The following is a 25,204-nucleotide window of genomic DNA, read 5'->3' on the forward strand; positions in this document are numbered from 1 at the left end:
ACTGTATCCCTTTATTTGCTTTGAATAAAATTTGATAAAAAATTTTAAAAACAAAATAAATATTTACTGCTTTATTTTCCTTTTTCATCATGCGCGGTAAGAATATTTTAACTCCTTATGATAAGTTGAAAGGATGAGTTTTGCTTTGTTCTATCATGTCTGTTGTGCTTAGTTTGAAAATGAGAGTTCTCTTGAGTTTAAATTTGTTGGTTATGCAAATATCTTGCCAATGAACCTGAAAGTTCAGTGGGTTGCATATGCTTGATCCAACTCTAAGTTGTTGTGAGTTTAGATATGGTAAATAAGGTTGTGCAAGTTTGTTCTAGTGATGCTTGAAGTCTGGAGTTATTTTCAAAAATCTAAAAAGGCAAGTTTCCCAGTGATATGCAATGTCCAACCAGAGCCATTTGTCATACTCCATAAAAAAAAACTTACACATACGCTGCTTGATGTTCTGTTGAGTTTTGTCAAATTGTGTGACCCTTGTGAGATGCCTTTCATGCTTTCTCGATCATAAGCACGTACATGACCCATCCATTTGCTACATTCCTACACTGGGAATTAGCACCATCATCCATCCACTCCACATGAATAAATACTCTATGTCTTGGTGATCTCTCTAGTAGAACATCCCAGAAAATAAAATAAAATCAGATTATGGTTGCCCCAAAAAGAGAAAAGATGGTATGCCAAAGAAGCATGATCCAAAAAAAAAAAGAGAGAAAAAGGGGGTAGCCATGTCTCAAAAAAAAGAGAGAAAAGAGAAAAGGGATGATTCGAGAGAGAAAGACATTACCTCAAGGAGTAAGCCACATCCATCCATCCATCCATCCATCCACTCAAACACATGCACCCTTTGATTGAGATTGCATGACTTGTTCCTCCATTGATCCTGTCTTTAACTTTACAATATATGGAATGCAAGTATGCCCTGTTCTTATCCCACCTTGAGCTCCACAAAGGCTTTGTAGTAGTAGAAAAGAGCGGAGGCAGATACTGCCCTGGTAAGAAAAAACAAGTTGAGTGCCTCGAGAGAGTTATCCTGAGAACTTTGCCATATTTTCAAAAATCTTTCGAAAAATATCTCCAGATGGATTGCAGATCTATGAGCAAGTAAGTACTTCTCTATGCACCATTCTAACTTTCAACAACCCAAGACAAGGAGACAGCTAAAAAGCCCCATGAAAGAGTAAGGTAATTGTGCAAAGGTATGATAGCCAACTTATTTAAGCTTATAGATGAATCTCTTTGCTTCAGACTATGACATGACAGGTAAGGTACGAGTCAAAGTGATTTTCTGATCAACAACCTGATTTGTCCTACTTTGACAGCTTGGAGGATCTTGTTGACGCTCACTAACGATCATTTCCAGGCGTCAACTTGATCAAAAAATCATGAGAGTCTGCATTTCTTACACGCATCTTTGTCCGATAAAGTCTCTAAACCACACTTCACCTTCTAGAAAATGCAAGTTGTGTTTTTGAGCTAATATGCAGGTTGCAAGCACACTTTGGCCCGACATAAAATCACAAAAAATATCAGAGCGACGATTCAGGCTCATTTGGACCAAGTGTAGCCCAAAAACCACACCAAAACCAGTCAAGACAAGGCAAGACTCAGCATTCAGACAAGAGGAGGCCCAAGACAGCCTTTTGGAAGAAGAGGGGCGGTTGGCGGCCCGGGCAGGTCGACCAACCTACCTGGTCGGCCGAACTGGCCCGTGGGTCCCACCTCCTCAACTTCGCCACGTGTCACCTCCTCACTGGTTGCTTAAGTCGGTTTTGCAAGCTCTCACCCGTGGCTCCTTGCTATAAATACAAGGGGGGTAGAGATTATGATACACACACACATACACACACCACACTTCCTCTCCTCTCTTGCACTTCTTGCATAGTCTTTAGGCTTAGTGGAGTTTAGGAGAAGTCTAGGAGTCTTCGAGTCGCCGATCTGCTCGAGAGTCTGGTATGGGTTCATCTCTAGCTCTCTTGTAATATTCGGTTGTTTGTAATTGAATTAGACTATAGTTACCGATATCTGCTCGAAGTATGTTCTGAGTTATCGGATATATGCTTCTTGATATGGTTATGTTATTATTCAATGCTAGCATTGCATGATCGCCCTGTGCTTGAGATGGTTATCATATCGTTCTTAGAACTCTATCAACTGCTCCAGTATTCATATGTTTGCTCTAATGTGATGTCTGTCCATCCGGAGGGTGGGGGCTCCGCGCGGGACGCTAGAGTATCCCTTACTAGTGTAGACATGGTGTCTAAATTAGCTAAGAGTTGCTGGATGTCAACTATACCCACGGTTTGTAGAGGTAGCCGGCCGGTGGTGACAGCCCTATCCGAGCCCGAGTAATCCTCCACATTCGGTATGGGGGGTAGGAGGTACATAAAGCCGCCGGGGTGTACGGGCTCCTCCCGTTGCTTCGATAGCGGTCTCCCTGTTGTGTAGTTTAATCTCTGACGATCTAACCAATGAGATAGTATAGATATAGCTAGCCTAGCACAGTTGACTCGACCTCTGACTTCTGCCTTGCTCCCGGCCTAGACCACCTTTTATATTTTCTTTTGTTTATTTATCCAAGAGGGTAGTTTGTGTGTATGTCACACTATCTCCTACCATGTTATATATCTTACCCTTGTTTATGCATGAGAATATCCAATCTAGATAAAGTTCATCAACTAGTCTATATCTCTTCACTCGCCGCATTCCCTGCGGAAATATAAATGACACCCCGATATACTCCCGGGTAAAATGCTACAGCGATATTCCGTGCGCTTGCGGATTTATTCGTAGTTCATTAAATACTGCCACCCCAAAATTGGCGTCCGCGGGCGTCATCGCTGCTTTCTCGGTGGTGACGTTGGTAGGCGCCAACAGCGACTTGCGGTGGCGTCCAGCGCCGGCGGTGGCTCGGCGGCGGCGGCGTCCCCGCCGGCAGATCCGGTGCTCGGCGGCCCCCCCTCCCCCGGTGGCGAGTCACGGCGGCGCGCGCCCCGGCCGGCGGATCCGGGCGGCGTGGCTCGGCGGCGCCTGCCCCCCCCCCCCAATGGCGGATCTGGCGGTGGCGGCGTGATGGGCTCGCCGGCCTGCGATGGGCTCGGCAGGCTTTTCTCTTTTTTTTTCTTTTTTTTATTTACCGAGGCGGGCACCAAATCGCCTCGGGAAATACACCATTTACCGTGATGCCTCCTCGGAGGCGTTTGTCCTGCCTGCCTCGGAAAACCGGTTTTGGCCGCCTCGGAATTTTTTTTTTGTAGTAGTGCGGACAAAAGTCCCATGTACCCCCACGCTGCCCGGCTAGCTGTTGAACCCGGGACTAAAGCACTCTTTGGTCCCGAGCCCAACGGCGGCCGGGACAAATGGTTTGGACCAAAAGCCTGTTATGTGGTAGTGATACATATTTATACAGACCTAAGGTTATCATATGGAGCTGACAACCGATTCTTGAAATAGTTATAAATCGACAGTAAATGAAGTGTCTATAATATTGGAAGTCAGTGCTCTCATCAACTACTGCAAAGACTAAAATGTGAGAATTATTCAAAATGCTTCGATTCTCAGCACCGCGAGTATAGAAGTGATTGACATTACATCTGTTCAGGATTTCTTCGAAGTGTGCAGTATACGCTGTGGGAATAATTGAGAAAAATGACAGGACTTGGATGTTTATTTCCGCCACCATTATTGTACAACAGTTTGACTGAGTTTAAAGATCACTTAAACGAGGAAGTTCGTTGGTATCATATCATTGTAGCATAGTCATCTAAGATGTCTTTCGTTCTTAGGCTTCTCTGTTCTGAATATTTCCTCGTTGGCTTGCATCCTCCCATGAAACTCTTTGATCCGTACAGTCGGTAGTACCTGTACCGGTTGAATAGCCACAGCCGTCGCCCCAGCTACAAATAGCGAGAAGTTAGCATGCATAATTACTCAATTTATTTATAAAATATATTTGTCCAATAGTAAGTTATTAATATAGTAGCTCGGTTGCGGCTGGTCTCACATCGTTTTCAGGAGCACGATTCAACCCCAAGTCCCTAATGAGAACAAAAATATGCACGGTCAGCTCAAATTATATATCTCTAGAAAACAATCAACAATAATATATGTAAACAAGTGCTAGCGTAGCGACAATAGTATCTGATGCTAATATCATTGAATTCAACTTACTCCAGGGTACTCATGATATCCAGCTCTGTCAAACGGTTGTCCGACAGCAGGGAGTAGGCTTGGGATCGGATACATTGTGCTTCGGTGTGCTTGCTATCAAGTATCAATACCTGATATACATATATATGAATCACAGATGGCATGCGTATCAATCAACGACAACACACACCCACATTCTTTATTTAACACTCTAGGTGTTAAATAAATTTAACATGCTGGCAGCCCTTGACTGATCGCATAATACTGAGAAAATTCTCCAAGTCCGGAAAATTTTTGTCCCGTGACCGGAAAGGATGAAAAGGACTTATAATTCCTGACCACAGATATTTCTGTGTCCGGAAAATGAAGCCTGAAAATTTTCCGGTTAGAGACCCTTATTTCCGGTCCCGTTCCATTTTTTTCCAACACGGCTTCCGGTTAGAAAAATATACAGTTTTCCCGTTGCGGAGAAAATTTTTCCGATCACGGCCAAATCACTGGTGGGGATTGGATGGTGGCGTGCTCTATTTGGAAATTTTTCAGGTTTCATTCTACGGTAAGCAAATATCCTTTTTCGGTTCCGGTCAGGAATTATAAAGTCCCATTCACCTTTCTGGTCAGGGGACAAAGTTTTTCCAGTCTCGGATAGGAGTTTTCTCAGTATTGCGCGATCAGTCAAGGTTGCCAGCATGTTAAATAGTTATTCAACACTATAGTGTTAAATAGAGAATATATATATATATATATGCATATGCATATAAAATAATGTGGGATGTAGATACACAGAGAGTGTAGGGAGGCCGCATATATTAAGTATAAGAGCATACCGCATACGATATATCTTCATAAGAGTTTATATACAGCAGAATTTGGGACTTGAAAAATGTAACGTACCTCGGTGCAAAGTTGAGCTGCCTTCTGGTAGTTTTCAAGTTCCATTTGGCATTCAGCATTACGGAGATTTGAAGGAATAATTAGCATTCTGAGTTCCTCGTATTTGTCTATTTCTTCAATTGCATACTGAAAGTTGAATTCGCCCCAAGCATCTATCTGAGATACTGGAATTTGTTGCGCTCTTCCCGCTTCAATTTCGTCTTTTATGTATAGATATGCTTCAATTTCTTCTATCGTGTATATGAATCTTTCATCAAACGGAAGCTGTAGCGAAATCATCTCTACAGCCTAGTTATTAAGAAAATGTCGAGTCTTGGTAAGAACAAGAGTATAATATAGAAATCAACACAAAAAAATAGATTTGCTTAAGAACGAGGAGTCTCGAATACAATTACGAACCGATGCATGAACCTTTGATTTAAAGAGGAAAGAGAACTACCGGTTCAGTTGGTTATCTGATTTAAGAATGGGACAAGGTTTTTCCTTTTTAACATTTTTCCTCTTTCTATGCCTAAAACCCGCATGTGTGAATGTGTCAGACTGACGTGGACCGGCAGTAGGGTTGGTGGGGTTTGTGTTTGTTGAGGCTCATGGTCCCACCCAGGATGCAAATGGGTTGGAATTGGGTCAACTTGTGACCGACCCGGTCTACCCATAAGTGTTTGTTTTGAATTTTAGGTCAGTCTAATAATCTATTGCCATATTTACATCAGTGATCCAGTTAGTTAATAGTAAACCAATATTTTTTTTCGCGAACGTGCCTGAGCACGTATTTCATTAAGAGGAGGAGAACTACAGCGACGCTGCTAAAAGAGAACCCTCGTAGCGCAGAAATACAAGACCACCAAGCAAGTGGCAACGATCAAAAGTGAGCTAAAGCAAAAAGAAAGAAAGAAAAGGAAGGGAAGCCACCCAACCTAACGAACCTAGAAACGACCAACATCCATCCCTGCAGAAAAGATACATTGTGACCTTGAATGTCTGCGGCGAATTACTAAACGACCAAACTACAACTAAGGTGGCAAAGCATCTACCTAGACGGCAAAGCATCCGTCTAAGACCTAAAAGCGCAGAAAACGGCGGCTAAGCATCTGCCCGAGAAGCGACGACAGCGGCAAAGGTTCCACCAAGATGACGAGGTGGCGAAGCATCCACCTAGACGGCAAACCATCCGTCTAAAACCGAACAACACAGTAATTGGCGGCCAAGCATCCGCCCAAGAAGCGACGACGGCGGCCAAGCTTCCGCCAAGAAGACGATAGCGGCAAAGCATCCGCTTGATCTGACCACAAGCGTAGGCGTAGCACGGCGGAGATGCAACAAAAGAGCATTGGCACAGATGGACGACGACCTCGGAGCTACCACCAACCACGGCGATCACCCAACACCGGAGTGTCGAGTCCCCAGACGGCGGGCGGAGCCGACCAGCAGGCCATAGGCAGCAGCAGCCCCCACCAGCGGCAACGGCAAAGCCATCCAATGGGCTAGCAGCGCCGCGCACCAGGGGGGCAGCCACCACCCGCAGGAGGCGCCAGCGACGGGGGAAGCCCCACAAGGCAACGCCCGGTGGCGGCTACGGACCCCGACGACCGGCAGCTAGGAAGCATCGCGAGGCGGCGCACGCCGGCGGTCTCGGACCCCGCCGGCCCACCAGGGCGTGGCGCGGCAATAGGGCGGCGGCTAGGGCGTGGCGACCAGCAGAGCGTCTGCCCACACGAGTGCAAACAGTGGCGGCACGGCACCAGGGCCCCCACAGGCGAACCCTGGCAAGGGAGGGCCGGCCACCGGCGGCCGAGAGCCCGGCCCCGCCACCCAGTGGCAAAGAGCGGGGGCGGCCTGGCGGTGGCGTTCCAGCTGCCGGCGATGCTGCTCCTCCTGCAGGAGCATGATCGCAGCGAGGCCGTTGTGCTCCGGGCCGAGCGGTATAGCGGCGACGAGGGCAACGACCGCGGCGTGCCGGGTAGGTCGGCGACGCGTTCCACGTGCTGTTCAATGGCACCCGGGCGGCAGACGGGCTCGGTGGGGAGGAGCCGGCCATTGCAGAAGACTTGGCTAGCGCTGACTAGCACCGGGGATGGCAAGTCACAGCTCCCGCTGACGCCGGGCAAGCCAAACTCGAAGTCGCAATCCGGCGAGAGGAGCTCCGGCCACCAGTGGAGCCCAAGCGAGAGGAGGGCCGGTCCCCGGCCAAATCCCACTGAGGGAGCCCAGATCCGGCCCGGGGGAACCCCGATCCGGCGAAGGGGACGCCGGATCCAGCCCCAGACGGCCGCAACCGGCCATGGCGCAGGTGAGATGCAGGTTCGCGAGGTTGGGGGAAAAGAGGGGGAGGGGGGCAAACCGAGCCGACTTCGGCTCAAATGCCGGCCGCCGCCACCGGCAGTGGCCTACGGGAGGGGGTGGGTGGGGGAGCGGAGTCGCCCCCAGAGTCGCCTGTCGAGGATGATGCGGGAGGGGGGGGAGCGAGATAGTTACTAAACCAATATTTACATCAGTGATCCAGTTAGTTAATACTAAACCAATGTAGTAAAAGTATCATGCACTGTGGACTGCTAAAGTAGGTAGCACCTAACTGAATACTGACTTCTAGTGAATGAAGCCATCTGGAGTAGATGGGAGAGAACTTCCAGTGAATGAAGCCATCTGGAGTACATGGGAGAGAGGATGGGCCAAGAATCACGATGATCAAGAATGGATTAGCATGTTGGCGCTTTAATCTGAGAGGTAGAGAAAGAAATCACCCGGACCAGAATTTAGAATTGGGGTTTTTTTGCATAATAGCCCTTGTTTTGAGCTCTAACCGCATGTTTGACCATTTTTTAACTTTGCATGTCACTGCTACAAAAAATATTTACTGGGACCTTTTGTAGCACCTCCGAGTCGGGCAGAAAAAATAACTGTCTCGATTAATACCTAGCATGACTAAGGTGGTTTTTTTATATTAACCGAGATGGTTACAAAAATTGCCTTGGAAAATATATTAACCGAGGCCAGCATTGTAACTCAACCACCTCGGTTAATCAAGTCTAGCCGCTGGCCTAAAAGGTCCAGTTGCGAGCACACATATATATACAACTTTAGGGTTTCTCATCACCATGTTCCTCTCCTCCCTCACCCTCAGCTATTCAGCCGCCTCTTCCCCTCCCACTTCTCTTCTCTTCCCAGCCCGCGCCTCTATCCCTTCTCTCTCCCCAGGCCGGCGGCGGTCCTCCTCCGACCTCCCTCGCTAGTGCGCCCCTTCCCGGCACAAGGCTCCCTCCTATACTAGATGCGCGGTGGCCTCCTCTGCTCTTCTCGTAGCGCCCTCCTCTGCTCGCGGCGCAAGCCAAGGCTTGGCGGCCTCACCAGAGCATGCGACGTTGGCATGAGGCGGCGGACCAGATCCGACAGTGGCGGGATGCAGCGGCCATGGGAGGAGGATGCGGCGGGGGGATCTGGCTACGGCAGGGCCGGATCCAGCGGCGGCAGCGGCCGATGGGCTCGGCGGGCTTTTTTATTTTTTATTTGATTAACCGAGGTGGTTTTTGCAACTATGTCGGTTAAGGCCACGATTAATCGTGACCTTTGCTTCGAGGCAGTTGCAAAAACCGCCTCAGTCAATGATTTTTGCCCGCCTCCATAAAGATTTTTGTTGTAGTGTGTTTGCCCCTGTTTTTGAATATGAAGTTTCCACTTGCCCGTGTTCCGTGAAGGATTGTTGACGGTGTTAAGTACAAGTTGAAAAGACAGAAATGCCCTTGACATGAATGACCTAAGCATCGATCCGAATTTTTTTGTATAGACTTAGTGTCCATTTATTTTGCAAGCATAATATTTCGAATAATATCTAAGTATAATATTTGCAGATAATATATAAGCATATTATTTGCACAATATTTAATGAGAATACATGAAGAGAGATCCAGATAACATATAAGCAGAATATGTGCACAGCGCCCCACACCCGCCGCTAGGCCCGCCTGCCACGCCCCCACAACCACTCGGCGCTGGGGCCTGCCCGTTGCGTCCCTGCACCCGTCCACCGGGCGCTCCCAGCACCACGACAGCGGCCGCCCCTAATCCTACTGTTGCCGCCCGTTGGATGCCCCAAGCACGAAACAGAGGAGAATGGGAGGGGAGGAGTTGTGTGCTTTGGATAAGGGGTAGTATAGTCTTTTCCCCTTTTTTCTTTCTTTTTGCAAATTTTTTGGGACATTATTTAAGTTTGACTCATGGTGTTGAGAAATATGGACAAACTGTGCCTTCGATTTTGAGTACAGGGGCAAACATGCAAAGTTAAAAAAATAGAGACAAATGTGCAGTTAGAGCTCAAAATAAGGGCGGTTATGCAAAAGGCCTTTTAGAATTGCGACGGTAAGGTCTTCAAGAGGAACGACGCCATAGGAAGGGGCCATCGGGACGGTAGGCACCCAGGCAATCCGCGACATGCAGGGAAGTGCGACAGCTCAGCGACGACCAATCCTTAGAGCAAGTATAGTAATGCCAGCTAGGCGGGTTGGGAGCTGTACATGTCAGAAAAAATCATAGCTGCCGGAGAGAAAACAAAGAAGAGAGAAGGAGGTGGGCGACTTGTGAGACGCTGGTTGTCGGTGTTTAACCGCCAAGCTCTCCGAGGTATACCCCGAGCAGATTGATTGTAGGCAGGGACTCGCCAGGATCAGAACGCAATGGTGCAAGGAACACAAAGATTTAGACAGGTTCTGGCCGCCGGAGCGTAATACCCTACGTCCTATGTGGTGGTTTGTATTGCCTTAGGTGTTGTTCGATGTGTATTGTCTGCTTTGGAGCGGTCCCTATCCGTCTTTGTATAATCTGGGGGACAGGGTTACATGGGAACTCCTAGTCGACTACCATCAGAGTCTTAATCCGATGAGGTCGGCTAGTTTCCTTGTATATCAACTAGTTCTACTGCTATTCGAGTAGTTACAGTAGAGGTAGAGTATATCCATGTGCTACTCCCTACTCTAGAATATTCCATGCCTGTGAGCAGTCCCGCTGCCCCGGGTCTGACAAGCCTCCGAGCTCTTCGTAGTCGAGTCCTGTAGGCGTCGAGTACTTCTGAAGACGTCACCGAGTGCTTCAAGTGCTTTCGGAATCCAGAGCTTGAAGATGTTCACCGAGTGCTTTGAGTGCTTCAAGTCTTCCGAGTACTTCCTTGACTGCATTGAGGCTATGATGTGCTTGTTGACGGTCACGAATGACCTATTTTGACTGTCAACTCCTTCACAAAATGAACCATAATGTGGAATAAATGCTAGGATAGATTTATTTACTAACGAATTCCACAGATGATGTTCTAGAATGTGTGCAGGTGATTTCTAGCTGATTTTGTAGTATAATGGTGTGGTTTGATCCAAGACACAATGTTCCAGCGAATCAGGACGCGACACATGTCAGAATATGGAGTAGAGGGCCCACCAGAGCAAGAAACCGATATGACAAAAGCCAATACCCGTGCCAATGACAAGTGGGCCCAGGAAGGAACCCATGGACCAAAAGGGAAGGTCGGTGGGCCCACTGGGAGGCCGGCCGACCTGCCTGGTCGGCCGACCTGCCCGTGGGCCCCACCGACCTAAACTTGCCGCGTGGAGAGAGCTCATTGGATGACTATGTCAGTTTGCCAAGGATTAGCTGCAGAAGACGTCTCCCTTGACCGTGGCTCCCTCCTATAAATATAGAGGGGGGGTGAAGAAATGAAACACACAACACACCCAACTCAACTCACCTTTCTCCCTTGGAGCTTGAGGCCTTCATCCTAGATGCTTAGGTAGACTAGGAGGTGTAGAAGAAGAGGAGGAGAGTGAGGAAGAGTCGGGGGAAGTGCCGAGCTTGTCGGCACTCTTCTCCGCTTGTACCTCGACGGATGCTTATTCGGTTGTAAGTGTTCGAGACTTTCTTTACTTATTTAGAATTAGAGTTTAGATCGCAAGTTATCATATCTGTCTTATATTAGTTGATGTGTATGCTAGTGAGTAGCATTTGATCTTAGCTTAAGACCCCAGATAGAAAAGGCTAGTCTTGGCTAAGGCTAAGGTTAGTAGGGAAAGGCGTAGACGTGGTGTCTAGGCTGTACTATACCACTCAGTTGTCTGATAGTCCCACGGTTTGTAGAGGTAGCCGGCATGTGGTGACAGCCCTATTTGAGCCCTAGTAATCCTCCACGTTCGGATATTGGATAGAGCACTATTACTGGAGCTATCGGCTTGTATAAGCCGGTCAAAACCGGTAGCTCAAAGTATAACGGCGACGTCATCTCTTCTTCTAGGCATAGATTCTAGATCTAGAAAGTCCTCTCTTCTGTCTTCTCCACACCGGCGTGTGTGTCCATGGATGAGCCTGAACCCGTAGATAGCGTACTCACGTTCCTCAGTGGATACGATATCCTGGAATACTCTTGGGTGAAAGCTACAGCGGTATCCATGCGCTTGCAGATTTTATTCGTGATGTTGCAAAGTACCAATAGTGCTCAAGCCCCGAATCTTCTTTCTTCGTATATGGTGCATGATGTACTCGCGCTCCATATGGAGTAGCCCCCGAGACTTAGGTTGAATCTTAGAATCAAGCTGAGGATCAAACCTTTTTTCAGTTCTTTTCAAATTTTCGTTTGAAATTCAAATCACCCTTAAAAAAAGTTGTCATTTGTGACACATATCTAGTAGTCCCCGAGCCTTGAATCTAAATCTCTTGATTTGGGGTTTAAGGGTCCCAAGTCTTGGCAAGCCTTTCCTTCTTTTGCTGAAAGCGCCAAAGAATGGTCCATTGATTAAAGTCGCTTTTCAGGAAAAGGAAAGTCTTTTGTTTGTTCTCTGTAGAGTTACATGGCGCGTACTGTGCCTGGAATCTTCACTGTTCGGCTCGTGAACTCTTTGTTTTGTAGCGTCACGAGAGAGCTCCGGATGGGTTGTTCTCTATAAAAGAGGGTGTAGTGGGTCACTCAGACTCATCATTCCATCATAGACATGGCTTTCAATTGGAGCTCATCATTGGAGAGTACTCGTCCTCCCAATAAAAGTAGTCCATGCTTAGTGATAGATGCTAGAAGAGTATTTGCGAGTAGCAAAGATACTTGCTATCTTCTTAGCCGCCGGCCTTGCTTCTCTAGACTAATCCATCCTGGTCATCTTGTACCTGGTGGGCTGATGTGGGCTGATGGTGGAAGCCGTGTCAGAAGCCTTGGCGGTCTGGTGGTGTCATTCTCCTAAAGGGCGTTTTAGTGGTTCCCCCCCTCAATAGCATCTGTGGAGATGGCATTATTTTTGTTGCTAAAACATATCAGGGAGAAGAAGAAATTCTTCTGCAAGATGCAAGAAGAGGATTTGCGATGCTCCTGATCTTTCATCTCTTCTTCCAAACAAGTCTTTTCTCTCTTAATGTTTCTATCTTATTCCCAACCGGGAATAACAAGATTTGTAATTCTGTAACAGCCATTGGGCTGAAGTCTCTTTTTGTAACTACACTTGAGTAGAATCGAGTAGTTTATGATATCAGATCTGTGTATTTTCCTTTCTCGGAATGTAGTTTAGAATGAGTGCTGATATGTTGGAGAAAGTTCCTTATTTATCTGGTTGATTTGTTGTTGTCAGAAGAAATCCCCTATTTTTTTGGCTGAAATAACTCTTTGACTGGCGCGTGACCTTTTGTCTTCCTGCAATTTGCCAAATTGCCATTGTCTCTTGTTATATAACCCTTTGTGTAAACCTAGGTTTAACACGCTTCCATACTTAGTTGATTCCGCCGCCACAGATTCATCCGTTCTTGCTTCCTTTTGCCACAAGAAATTAGCCACCGCTAGCCCCCGAGCGTGAAGCGAGAAGGGATCGATCCACTCATCCTCATGGCCCCGCGGAAGACTGTTGGGAAGGGGAAGGCGGGCAATACTGCTGAAGAAGCAGAAGGTCATGGATGGAAATCGAGTAAGTGCACCGACTTCCATCTTTTGGGTCTTGTGCAAGAAGATCTTCTTCAACCCCGGGAAGTAGTCCATTGGCGGAATCCGTAGGGAAACTTTTCCTCATGAGAGTGAAAATGAAGCTGTTATTTTTCTCTCTCATGTTCTCCGTGGCCTCGGAATTCCCACCTCCAATTTTTTCCATTCATTGGGGGATTCAGGTGCATTACTTGACCCCCAACTCGATTCTCCACATTTCTATCTTTGTTCATCTATGCGAAGCCTTTCTGGGGATCGAACCCCATTTAAATCTTTCCAATCTATTTTTCACTAGAAGCCTCAACCCAGTGATTCTGAAATAGATGTAGTCGTGGGCGCGGGTTTACAGCTTCGTCATGGGGTAAAATCGAAATATATCCCCTACAAGTTGTCTGACAAGATCATCGACTAGAAAGAAATGTGGTTTTATGTCCAAAACCAGTCTCCTTCTCTTCCCCTTAGATCTGCTGGCCCACCAGTAAAAAGGGCCAGTTGGAATTCTAAGGGCGAAAACGTAGATCAGGTCATTTTCCTCCTCAGAGATATAGATCTGTTAAAGAAAAACCAACAGATTGCTAGATCTTCGGTAGTGGCGCATTGGTCGCTCCGTAGAACTCAGCCTCTGTAGCATCGAGTGCATTTGGGATTGCAGTATACTAGTGAGAAGGACCCCACTCGCTATACTGAAGACAAGATTTTGCATGATGACGTTAGGCGTCGAGTGGATCGACTGCTAAAGAATGCAGTTTGGAGGCCTAGCATTTCTAGGATGTTCAAAGATGGCAAGCATCCTCGGGAGGTATAATCGAGTAATCATTTTTTATAATCATCGAATAATTTGGTGCCCAGTAGTCGCGTTGATCTAATATTTTTTGTGCAGATTGATCCCGAAAAATATCAGAGTAGGCCTCCGCTTCCTGAAGTTGTGCCTAGAGCACCAACTAATTCAAGTGTGCATCTGAATGCTTTGTCTTGCTTGTTGACTTTGATTGAATCTTGGAGCTTATCTTGATCTGAATGTTGTTGATTTGGTTGCAGGTCCTTTGGGAAACCAGACTGTGTCGGCCAATCGTGACGGGGTGGAGGATGAGCCCTCTATCGAGTCACCGGTAACTCGGAAGCGGAAAGCTCCATCGTCTGGTGGCAGCGACAAGTAAGTGACAACAGTTGCTTCTAATGTTTGAGGTTTTGTTTCTGACTCGGTTTTGTCTTAGGCCCCATTCACCATCTGTGAAGAGGACGCGCAGCTCTGCTACTAGCCTGGCCGCGTCTGCACAATCCGTTCCTGGTGGGACGAGCTCTGATAAAGGGCAAGGCTCATCGGGACAGGTTAGTGTCCCGAAATTGACCATGCAAAAGAAACTATCAATCAAGAAGTCTTCTCAGTAACTGCGACTGTATATGGAGGATTCTGCTTTGTAGAATTCATCGTGATGTTGATCTTCAAATAGTTTTACTGTGCAGCGATCCTATGGATTTTGGCGTTGAGGATATGGACAAAGATCCTATCTTTGATTCGCTTGAAACTATTGCCAAGATGCCCTCCAGCCCACAGACTAACAAGGATCAACAAGATCCTAAGGTTGGGGATACTTCTTTTGTTCAGACAGAAGAGACCCCTGTGACTGGTGAGGCGGAGAGCTTGGCAGAAAAACCTCCTACAACCGATGCTGGTAAGTTGATTTGTCTTTGCCCAATCATCACGTTCATTTTTCCATTCTTTTTGACTTTTTGTTCTTGCAGATACTCGATCTGAGGACCAGTCGATGAATCCTGCGGCTACCCCCGACGTCGACCAAGTTTTGCTGGAGTCGCTGCAAAATTAAACAGACAAGTCGACCGAAGGGGTAGATTTTGTTGCCCAGGAAATCTTGGACAGTCAAGGTCTGCTTGCTGTAAGTAATCTCATACTCAAACAATTGAAGTCCTGATGCTTCGAATGGTATCAACTTGAGTAGTTATGTGATGGTGTCATGTTGACAGGCACTAGCGAAACAAGTCGTCGATCAGGCACTTCAGCTGCAATGAGTTGATGAGAGCCTAAAACTCTCTGCTGACCAAGAGCAACAATTGCAGAAGGTTGCGGCGCTTGAAAAATCGTTTCAAGAGCAGCAGGAGGAAGTCAATCTTTTGCAAGCCAGAGTAGATACTCTGGAGGAAGACAAGGCTGTTCCTGTCGTGTTCTCCGAGGGGTATCCCGAGGAGGGTGGTTATGAGTAGGGACTTGCCGAGATCAGAACGCGATGGTCCAAGGAACACAAGGATTTAGACAGGTTCGAGCCGCCGGAGCGTAACACCCTACGTCCTGTGTGGTGGTTTGTATTCCCTCTAGTATTGTTCGATCTTTTGGAGGGGTCCCTGTTCGCCCTTATATAGACTGGGGGAACAAGGTTACATGGAAGTCCTAGTCGAGTTCTATTAGGATTCTAGTCCGAGAGGTTCGGCTAGTTCCCGAGACCGTCGACTAGTTCTACTCCTATTCGGGTAGATACAAAAGAGGTAGGGCAAAACCATGTACTACTCCCTACTCTAGAATATTCTGTGCCCGTGGGCAGTCCCATCGTCACGGTTCTGACAAGCCCCCGAGCTCTTCGTAGTCGAGTCATGCAGGCATCGAGCGCTTCTGAAGACGTCCGTCGGGGTACTTCGAGCGCTCCTGGACTTCCGTCTTCATAACCGAGCGCTTCGAGTGCTTCTGGAATAGGACGCTCATTCTCGGAGTCCATCGAGTGCTTCGTGTAGTCTTCCGAGTGCTTCCTCGGCTGCATCGAGGCTATGAGGTGCTCAAGCCCCGAATCTATCTTAGCATATATATGGCGTGCGATGTACTCGCACTCCATATGGAGTAGCCCTTGAGCCTTAGTTTGATTTGATGAATCTCGCCGAGGATCATCTCAGTCTTCTGGGTTTTTTGATCTTCCATTTGAAGTCTGTAACTTTTTTTGAAAAAAGTTGCCATTTATGATACGTATTCCACAGCCCCCGAGTCTTGAATTCAAATCTTTGATTTGGGGTTAAGGGTCCAGGAGAATTGTGTTTTGTCCTCTTGTGATCTTTCTGAAATCATCAGAGCAGCAGCGAATCTTCTGAAAAGGTGACAGTGCGGTGTACTGTTTGCCCGTGGTTCACGTGGCGAGTACTGCTGCAAAATCTTTTCTGTTTTGCCCGTGAGCCTCCCTGCCCTTGGATGTCATGGGCTAAGCTGCGGCTCTGCTGCTTCCTCTTATTTAAGCGGGGTCTGCTGCACATGGATCTTCATTCTTGCAGACGTAGCCATGGGTTTCAAGTGGAGTTCTTCGTTGGAGAGTACTTGACCTCCTGATGAGAGTACTCGATTCATCCTTGTAGGTGCTAGAAGAGTGTTTGCGAGTAGCACAAACACTTGTTATCTCTCAAGCCGCCACCTTTACTTCTCACATCGCAGCCATCCTGGTTGTCTTGGTGAGGAGCTGGTGGAAGCCGTGTCAGAAGCTTTTTCAGGTGGGAACTGTGGTTGTCTCCCCCCATGGCTTCTGGAGAGATGGCATTGTTTTTGTTGCAAAACATATCAGGGAGAAGAGCAGATGCAAGAAGAGGATTTGCGATGTTTTGGACCATCCATATCTTCTTACAACAAGCCTTTTCCTCCCTAAATGTATCTGGGTTACTCCCATTTTGGAGTAACGAGCTTTGTATCTTTGTATCAGCCCTTTGGTTGTCCTCTTTGTAGTTGAGATCGAGTGGTTTCGAGTGGTGAAGTTACTCCTATCTATGTATTCTCCTTTATTGGAATGTAATCGCTAAATGGAAATCTCTGTTTTTTGTGCTGGTTCTGCTTTTTCTGTGGAGAAATTTGGGATTTGCTGGCTAAAACAACTCTGAAACTGGTGCACGACCTTTGGGCTTCTTGTTATTTTACTGTACTGCCACTGGCTCTGCTTATTTAACTGCTTGAGTAGGTCTAGGTTTAGCACGCTTCCTTAACCTTCTCTGCCGCCACAATCTCATCTGCTTCGCCTCTGAGTGCCGCGAGAAACTAGCCACTGCTAGCCCCGAGCGTGACGTGGGGGAGAGTTGTTCTCATGGTGCCAAAGAGGTCTGCTGCGAAGGGGAAGGCGAGCGGCGCAGCCGGGGACGGGGCGGAGGTCCAGGAGTGGAAGTCGAGTAAGTGTACCGACTCCCATCTTTTGAATCTGGTAGAGAGTCACCTTCTTCTGCCCCAGAACGTGATCCATTGGAGGCATTCGGATGGGGAGTCTTTTCCTCATCAGGGGGGAAACGAATCTGTCGTTTTTCTTCCTCATGTTCTTCGGGGCCTCAGTTTTCCCGTTTCTGATTTTTTTCGAGGCCTTCTTCATCATTAGGGGGTTCATCATTAGGCCTTCTTCACATCTCGATCTTTGTTCATCTGTGTGAAGGTTTCCTGGGGATTGAGCCCCACTTTGATCTTTTCCAGCATTTCTTTCATCTGAAACCCCACCCTAACGAATCGAATATAGATGTGGTTGGGGGTGCTGGGTTACAGTTCCATCAGGGGAAGAAACCTGAGTACATCTCCTATGACTTGAGTGACAAAGTCATCAACTGGAAGGGGATGTGGTTTTATGTTAGGAATCTTTCCACTTCTCTTCCTGTTCGTACTCCTGGTCCCCTTGTGAAGAGACCAAGTTGGAATTCCAGGGGCGGTAATGTAGATCACGTCAATTTTCTCCTTGGAGAAATCGAGAAGGTGAAGTTGGATCCCCGGATTTGCGGTGCTTCTGTGATTGCACATTGGTCAATGTGGAGGATCCAGCCGCTACAGCGGCAGATCCATTTGGGATTTCAATATACGGGAGGGACAGATCCTTCTCGTTATAGCCGATCTAAGATTACTGAGGATGATCTGAGGGGTCGGGTGATGCAGTTGCTGAAGAATGTGGCTAGGACGGCCAATATTGCTGGGACTTTCAGTGCTGGCAGACTTCCTCGGGAGGTACTGCTTCGAGTAGTGGATTGTAGTTTTAAGTCGAGTACTTTTTGTCTAGTAGTCGAGTTGATCCGATATCTTTCGTGTAGATTAATCCCGAAAACTATCAGAGTAGACCTCCGCTACCTGAAGATGTGCCTTTGGCACATACTGACTCAAGTGTGCATCTGACTTTTTTTGTCTTGTATTTTGGTGCAAGTTGACTGTTGGGTCCATGATTGATCGCAGTTGTATTTTGTTTGCAGGTCCTTCGGCTAGTCGGACGGCGTTGGATATCCAGGACCGGGCGGCAGATGAGCCGGCCATCGAGTCTAGAAGGACTCAGAAGCGGGGGGCCGCTTCTGCTGGGAGTAGTGATAGGTGAGTTCGAGTTGTAGCTTTTCTGGAGTCTTGCATTCGCTTTTGATGGCTTTTTTCTTCTTCTTAGGCCACTTTCTCCTTCCTAGAGGCAGGCGGTGGGCTCTGTTGAGAGCCCGACCATCACGACTCCTGCTGCGCTGGCTAAGTCCGACGGGAGTGGTTCTGTCAGGGGGCAGAGTTCATTGGGGCTAAGCGTAGTCCCCAAGTTCGTGAAACCGAAGAAATTTGTTTTGAAGCAGTCTTCTCAGTGAGTATAACTATTGATTGGCTGCTTTGTCTTTGCTTTCTTTGGATTTGCGATTGAAGTGTCGGGTACTTCTTCTTTTTGTAGCAATCCCGATGCTCTTGGGATTGATGAGTCGGAGAAGGGAATTTTTTATTCCCTTAAGAGTATAGCCCAGTTGCCTCCTGGTTCGCCGAAGGAGGATGATCGGTTGGCGAATTCCGCTGCTGGTACTGCGGAAAGTCCTGCGGCCGGGGAGGCGGGCAAGGAGACTTCTGTCGCTGGTACTGGTGAGTGACTTGATGTGATCGACTGGTTTTTTGTCGAGCTCTTGCTAATGTCTTTGTATTTTTCAGACGAGCAGACCGAGGATCGGCCAGAGAGTCCTTCAGCTGCTGCCAAAGTTGATCTGATCCTGCTTGAGAGACCGCAGCAAGAGGCGGAGAAGCCAGTCGGGGAATCGACCACCGTCATCCAGGCGATTCTGGGCTGCCATTCTTCTCTTGTCGTGAGTGACTTCTTGTACTCGAGTACTTTCATTGTGTTGTCGAGTACTCTGACTTGATTTTGCTTTGTTGACAGAATCTGGCTAAGCAAGTCGCTGAGCAGGCCGAGTTCCTTCGACGGACTGGGTGTTGACGGCTGACCAGGCGCTGCAGCTTGAGAAGATGGCTGCTCTTGAGAAGTCTTCTCGAGAGCAGTTAGAAAAAGGTCAGGCTCCTGGAAGCCCGGGTGGAAACTTTGGTGCAGGACAATTCTGCTCTGAAGGATAAAGCCTCCAAGCTGCAAGAGGAGGCCAAGGCTGCTGCCAAGGAGAAGAAAGGTATTCTTTTCCTTCTTTGATGCTTAACCTTCGAGTAGTTTTCTTCTTTGTTTATGTTTTCCTTGCTTTGACAGAGCTCAAAAGCTTGTTGTTGCGAAAGGATAGCGAGGTGACTGATCTTAAAAATATTATGTATCATCACGCAGATGCTGTGGAGAAGTTGACCAAGGTCAAAGCTGATGCAGATAAACAAATGGTCAGCGATATGAAGCAGATCTGGGAGCTATCTCAACAGTTAGCTGATCTTGAGGTGGCGCCTAAAGTAGTCGTCGATATGGTGGAGGACGAGGGTGCTGGCGAGAAGAGTCTGCTGGAGCGTCTTCGTGAAGCCCCCAATCGACTTAGTAGTTTCTTCTCCGAAACCTCTAGGGACTACTTAGCTCATGCTTTAGGATTGGTTAAGTCCTTTCTTCCTTCTGCGAACTTGTCCCTTATTGGTGATGGGGTTGCCGTTGGCTGCTCAGAGGAGCAATTCTCTGAGTATGTCACAGAGATGAAACCCTTCGCTGATAAGGTTATCAGCGGCTTGGAGCCGGCACCAGAGTCTTGAACAGTTATTGTAATATCCTCTTGGCTTTTGTGTGGGTGTGGGTCCACTTGAGTACTTTTAACATTATGATGTATTGTACTTTTTTCTTATTTATTTGACTGCCGGTTGGCTGGTTGCCTTTTTCATGAAGCTTGTCGTCGGTTGTCGTGAATTGTTTCTTCGAGTACCGTAGTAATCAATTTGCTTGTCGTCTTGTGGACGAGTAGTTCCTTTGTAGGAAATGAAGAGATTGTTCGAGTACTGTAGTAGTCGATTATTCTCTGCTTTTGTGGATGATAGTTCCGTCTTGGTAGAAGGAGATTTTGGTTCTTCATAGGTCGAGTACTGTGGTAGTCGACGAGTTGTCGTCTTGAGGATGAAGGGTTCCTTCTAGGAGTTAGAAGTTTTGTATCTTCTTGAAGTCGAGTGCGTAGCAGTCGATGAATTGTCACCTCTTGGATGACTAAGTCCTTCTTGGAGATAGGGAACTTGTCCCATCCGAGGATTGAGTACCGAAGTAGTCAATCAATTGTCATCTCATGGACGAAGATATCCTTTTGGAAGATAGGGAGCGTGTCCCGTCCGGAGATCGAGTACCAAAGTAGTCGAATAATTCGTTGTCATATGGAAGAGAAAAAAATTCCTCTTTGGGAGATAGGGAGCGTGTCCCATCCAGAGATTGAGTATCGAAGTAGTCGAATAATTCGTTGTCTTATGGATGAGAAAAAAGTCCTCTTTGGGAGATAGGGAGCGTGTCCCATCCAGAGATTGAGTATCGAAGTAGTCGAATAATTCGTCGTCTTATGGACAAGAAAAAATTCCTCTTTGGGAGATAGGGAGCTTGTCCCATCCGTAGGTCGAGTACCGCAGTAGTCGAATAGTCGTCGTCTCATGGATGAGAGAATCTTCTTGGTATATGGTGAGCATGTCCCTCCGAAGGTCGAGTACCGAAGTAGTCGAAATAGTCGTCGTCTCATGGACGAGAGGATCCTCTTGGGATATGGGGAGCACGTCCCTCTGTAGCGAAAATGGTCTCTCATGCCATATTTCAATATAATGTTTTGGTGATTGATATAGACAACACAACACTTGGACTAATATGATTGTTAAGATGACCATTCTCATGCTTTTAGGTTCAAGTGATGACAAAGAGAAGATAGGCGTAGCTAGGCCCGAAGGGCCACCCCTACGGTGGTTCCGCTAACCGATTAGCGGACGGGGGTCGAGGGGGAGGCACCCCTTCGGTCCAAGGGACAAGAATTGAAGAGGCCGTGAAGAAATCCAAGTAAAAAAGACCAAGACGAAGATAATTTGCTATCACCGATTAAACCGATGATGAACAAATTGCACTCATCAGTGCAATGAACTTGGCACCGGATTAACCGACGTTGGGTGGTTTACACTCACTGGTGTAATGGACTTGGAGGCCGAAGAAACAGCACGAGTTTTACAGGCACCGGTTAAACCGACGATCAAGGCAAAGTGAGCGTCGGTGCAGTTGTCCAGAGACTCCATTTTTCGGGGGGTTTCTGAGCTTGCACTCACCGGTAAAACCGAAGATGATTTCAAGAGCGTCGGTGCAATTGATCAAGTAGCCGTTGGAGCAGTAACGGCTAAGTTGCTGGGAAAATACACTCACCGGTTAAATCGGTGATGACAAAAACCGAGCGTCGAATCCACCGGCGTTAAGGGATTTCGTCAGCCTTTTCCCAACGGCTAGTTTGAAGGGTTGGGCTATATATATATGCCACCCCACGTCTCATTTGATGGTGCTGGAGTTGCTGAAGCCTACTACACTCGAAGAACACCTCCAACCACCATAGAGCATCATTGTACATCATAGAGGCTTAAGCACACTTGTGAGAGTGCTTAGTGCTTGTAATAGGGATTAGTTCTTGCGAGAGCTCCCTTGAGAGAAGCCTTGTTGCGGCAAGCATCTTGTGTACTCGTCGTGTGACCCTCCGACTTGATGTGGAGAGGCAACGACACTTTATGCGGGGAAGGAGACCCCTCTTGGTGAGAAGCTCCGATAGTGAAGACGGTGCCGTGGGTGACGCTTTGAGAGAGACGGTGGCGGTGGCCTTGTCTTGGTGACTTGGGGTCACTTAGCCTTGCTTACCGGGAGCCTTGGTGGCGATCAAGCGGAGAGACTCGGCATCACACTTGTTCGTGTTGGACAAGTGGCCGTGGACGTTGGGAGGGACTTGGTGTCCTAACCGAACCACATTAAATCGTGTGTCTTGGTGTCTTCATGGGAGTTTGCATATTCTCTCCCTTACCTCTTTACTTACCGTATTACGTTTCCGCATTTACTCTATCTTGCGTACCTTTACTTTCCTAGTTAGTTTGATTAGGATTGGCTATAGGTTGCAAGTCTTTTAGGGGTAAGTAGAGAGTAGCATAGATAAACCTTAGTCATAACTAGCATGTGTATGACGTATTAGATTTATCTCATGCAAATAGATTGAGCCCTAGGATAGAAAGCGATTAGCGACCCTATTCACCCCTCCCCCTCTAGGGTCGGACACCCCGATGATCCTTACACCCCCCCAAGGTCGAGTACCGAAGTAGTCAAAATAGTCATCATCCTATGGACGAGAGAGTGTAGAGAACTTATCTCTAGGGCCGTAAGGCTCGTGTCCCTTAGCCCCGACTACTCGATTCGCCGTGCCTTTGACTTTGAGTAAACAAAGAAAGGTTGGTATTCGAGGTGGCCGATGGAGTAACCACCCCTGAAGAGGGGGAGCTCATGTCTCTAGGTTTTACTCCTGAAGATGGTAGAGAACTTGTCTCTAGGGCCACAAGGCACATGTTCCTTAGCCCCAGTTATTCGATTCACTGTGCCTTTTACCTTGAGTAAACAAAGAAAGGTTGGTATTCGAAGTAACTGATGGAGTGATGACTCCTGAAGAAATAACCCCTTAAGAAGGGGGAGCTCATGTCTCTGGCGACGAAGTCTTCTCTTTCATCCAATTTTGAAGCACTCGATTTCATCCAATTTTGAAGCACTCAGTTTCTTTATATTGGAATCTTACTCGGGTGGATCCATCTTGGCCTTTATGGGTGTAAGACCGGGGATCGACTTGAATATTTGTCTTTTGCCATCACGAGTGGTGAACTGAGTCAGAGCTCGGGTGAACCCATCCTAACCTTTATTGGGTGTAAGACCGGGGGTAAGCCCAATAGATGACTCGAGTCAGAGCTCGGGCGAACCCATCCTAGCCTTCATTGGGTGTAAGACCGGGGGTAAGCCCAATAGATGACTCATTTTAGTATTTGGCTTTTGCCGACACGAGTAGTGAACTGAGTCAGAGCTCGGGCGAACCCATCCTAGCCTTTATTGGGTGTAAGACGGGGGTAAGCCCAATAGGTGACTCGATTGCCAGTGCGAGTAATTTTGGGGTTGAGTCAGAGCTCGGACGAACCCATCCTATCCTTTATTGGGTGTAAGACCGGGGGTAAGCCCAATAGATGACTCGAGTCAGAGCTCGGGCGAACCCATCCTAGTCTTTATTGGGTGTATGACCGGGGGTAAGCTCAATAGATGACTCGTTTGAGTAACTGGCATGCTTCATTCCTTATTGGGAAGGATTTTGCTCGTGTTGGCTCTCTTTTTGTTGTCTTTGTTGGCAGAAGTTGGAGGTGCTCCGAGTGCTTTGCGAAGAGTGCTGCATTGGAAACTCGAGTGCTTTCCTTTGGGATGCAGGAAGCATTTTGAATGGATTTTCTGGTGAGTAGAATCAATCGTCGACTGCTTTGGTTGAGAAGGAGGTGCTGCCTTGTTGCGACGTCGTTTTTGCAGATTGTACCCGTAGATATCAGGTATCTAGTAATTAGATGTTGGACTGCAGGCTTCGACTTCCTTGTGATCTTCCTTTTTGTTGATGATGACTGTTTTTGCGTTGCGGCCAATGTTGATAACGTTGTGTAAGTCACTGTTGGAGTAGTCGAACGAGTCGCCATGTTGTTGATGATGTTCTGTCTTGAGAATCATCTTTGGGTTGTTGTCTAGATGGACGGTGACTGTGATTCCCGGTGGAGGATTTTCATGGCTAGCTGCTGCTGCTTCAGTTATCTCCGGTTCAGAGAGGAATTCATCGTAGTCCAAGTCTTCCAGTGCTGTAGGATAACTTTTTTGGTTTGTGGGATCCAAAAGAAATGCCATGAAAATTTCGTGATTATGGCCGCGAATTTTTGAATTGAAGTTGTCTTCCTTGAGCGGGAGACCTTGCTGGAATGGTAGTTCTTCATCTTTTGAGAGTTGCTGCCTCTCTTGTTGAATTGAGGACTGCAGTTCTCCTTTTATAGTGACTGTGAAAGTCGACTTCTTGTCGGGTTCGGTCCTCTTGTCCAAATCGGGTTGTGGCGCAAGTCGATTTTTTTAATGTCTTGAACTGGAACCGGGTAGGTTTCCTTGTCTTGTTTGACTCGGGGAGGGAGTCCGAGAGTGTGTGGCAGAAGGTATTTGTCGTGTGGTATGTGGTCCGCTGGGGCCATTCGCCTTCGATTCGAACTGATAGTTCATTTATGAATTTGTTGTATTTGTCCAAATTGTCACATTTTTTTGAAGAACACGTCTGCGGCATGTGGTGATCTTCTTGCGGGGTAGGGGAATTTGGAGTTTGAACAACATTACACCAGCGACTCATGTAGTCTTTGATTGACACAGAGTCTTCTGCAGGGTGGGGTTGTGATAAATATTGGCCCAATTGAGTGATGACTTGCTTTGTGAATCGTCCCACAGTTTCTTCACTTGGGATTGCTCCCAGAGAGCTCAGATCTTGTCGGGATTGGTTAATCCTTCCATAAATAAGTTGATGTCGTGTGACCATTCGGCTAGTTCATCTTCGGAGATTGGTTCATCCAATTCTTCAAGATATTTGATGAAAGCTTGATCTTGTTCCAGCTCTGCAGAGTCGAAAGTCCACTGGTTGGAGAATTCTTCGAGAGAAGTGTTGATGTTGAACGTGTCTTCAGCTTTCTGGAGGCAGTGCTCGATCTTTTCATCAATATCATTGATGTTTGAAAAAGTGTTTTTCGACTGCTTCTTTTTGCGAGTAATTTTCTTGAAGCTAGTCTTTGACCTTTTCTTCCGAAGACTTGGTTCAGCGACACGGATGCAATTGGGAAGTATGGTCTTTCCGTTTGTGGAAGTTTCTTGCTTGGAATCTTCTAGCAGTTTCTCCAAGTCCTCTTCCAATTCGGAGAGTGTTTTAGCTTTGATTGCATCAAATTCAGGTTGAATCCGGGCTTCGTTGTTGAGGTTCGAAAATCCGATTTCTTCGAGTTGATCGATGAATTCGTCGAATCCACGGCGTTTTGCAGCTTCTGAAACTTTTGGC

General features: G+C 47.3%; 1 protein-coding gene across 8 annotated transcripts in view; it reads right to left on the reverse strand.

Moving 5' to 3' along the window:
• Positions 1-3,648: 3,648 nt before the first annotated feature.
• Positions 3,649-25,204, reverse strand: part of LOC120679011 (peptidyl-prolyl cis-trans isomerase FKBP62-like) — a 63,241-nt gene continuing 41,685 nt past the window's right edge. For all 8 annotated transcript variants that reach the window (XM_039960501.1, XM_039960500.1, XM_039960499.1 and 5 more), the window contains 4 exons: positions 5,053-5,340; positions 4,180-4,289; positions 4,013-4,046; positions 3,649-3,905 (listed from right to left, as the gene is read on the reverse strand). In XM_039960501.1, the coding sequence (XP_039816435.1) occupies positions 3,750-3,905; positions 4,013-4,046; positions 4,180-4,289; positions 5,053-5,340 (588 nt within the window). In that variant the 3' untranslated portion in view covers positions 3,649-3,749. The remainder of the gene's footprint in view (positions 3,906-4,012; positions 4,047-4,179; positions 4,290-5,052; positions 5,341-25,204) is intronic.

This window comes from Panicum virgatum, chromosome 6N (genome assembly GCF_016808335.1).
Source record: "Panicum virgatum strain AP13 chromosome 6N, P.virgatum_v5, whole genome shotgun sequence".
Classification (NCBI taxonomy): domain Eukaryota; kingdom Viridiplantae; phylum Streptophyta; class Magnoliopsida; order Poales; family Poaceae; genus Panicum; species Panicum virgatum.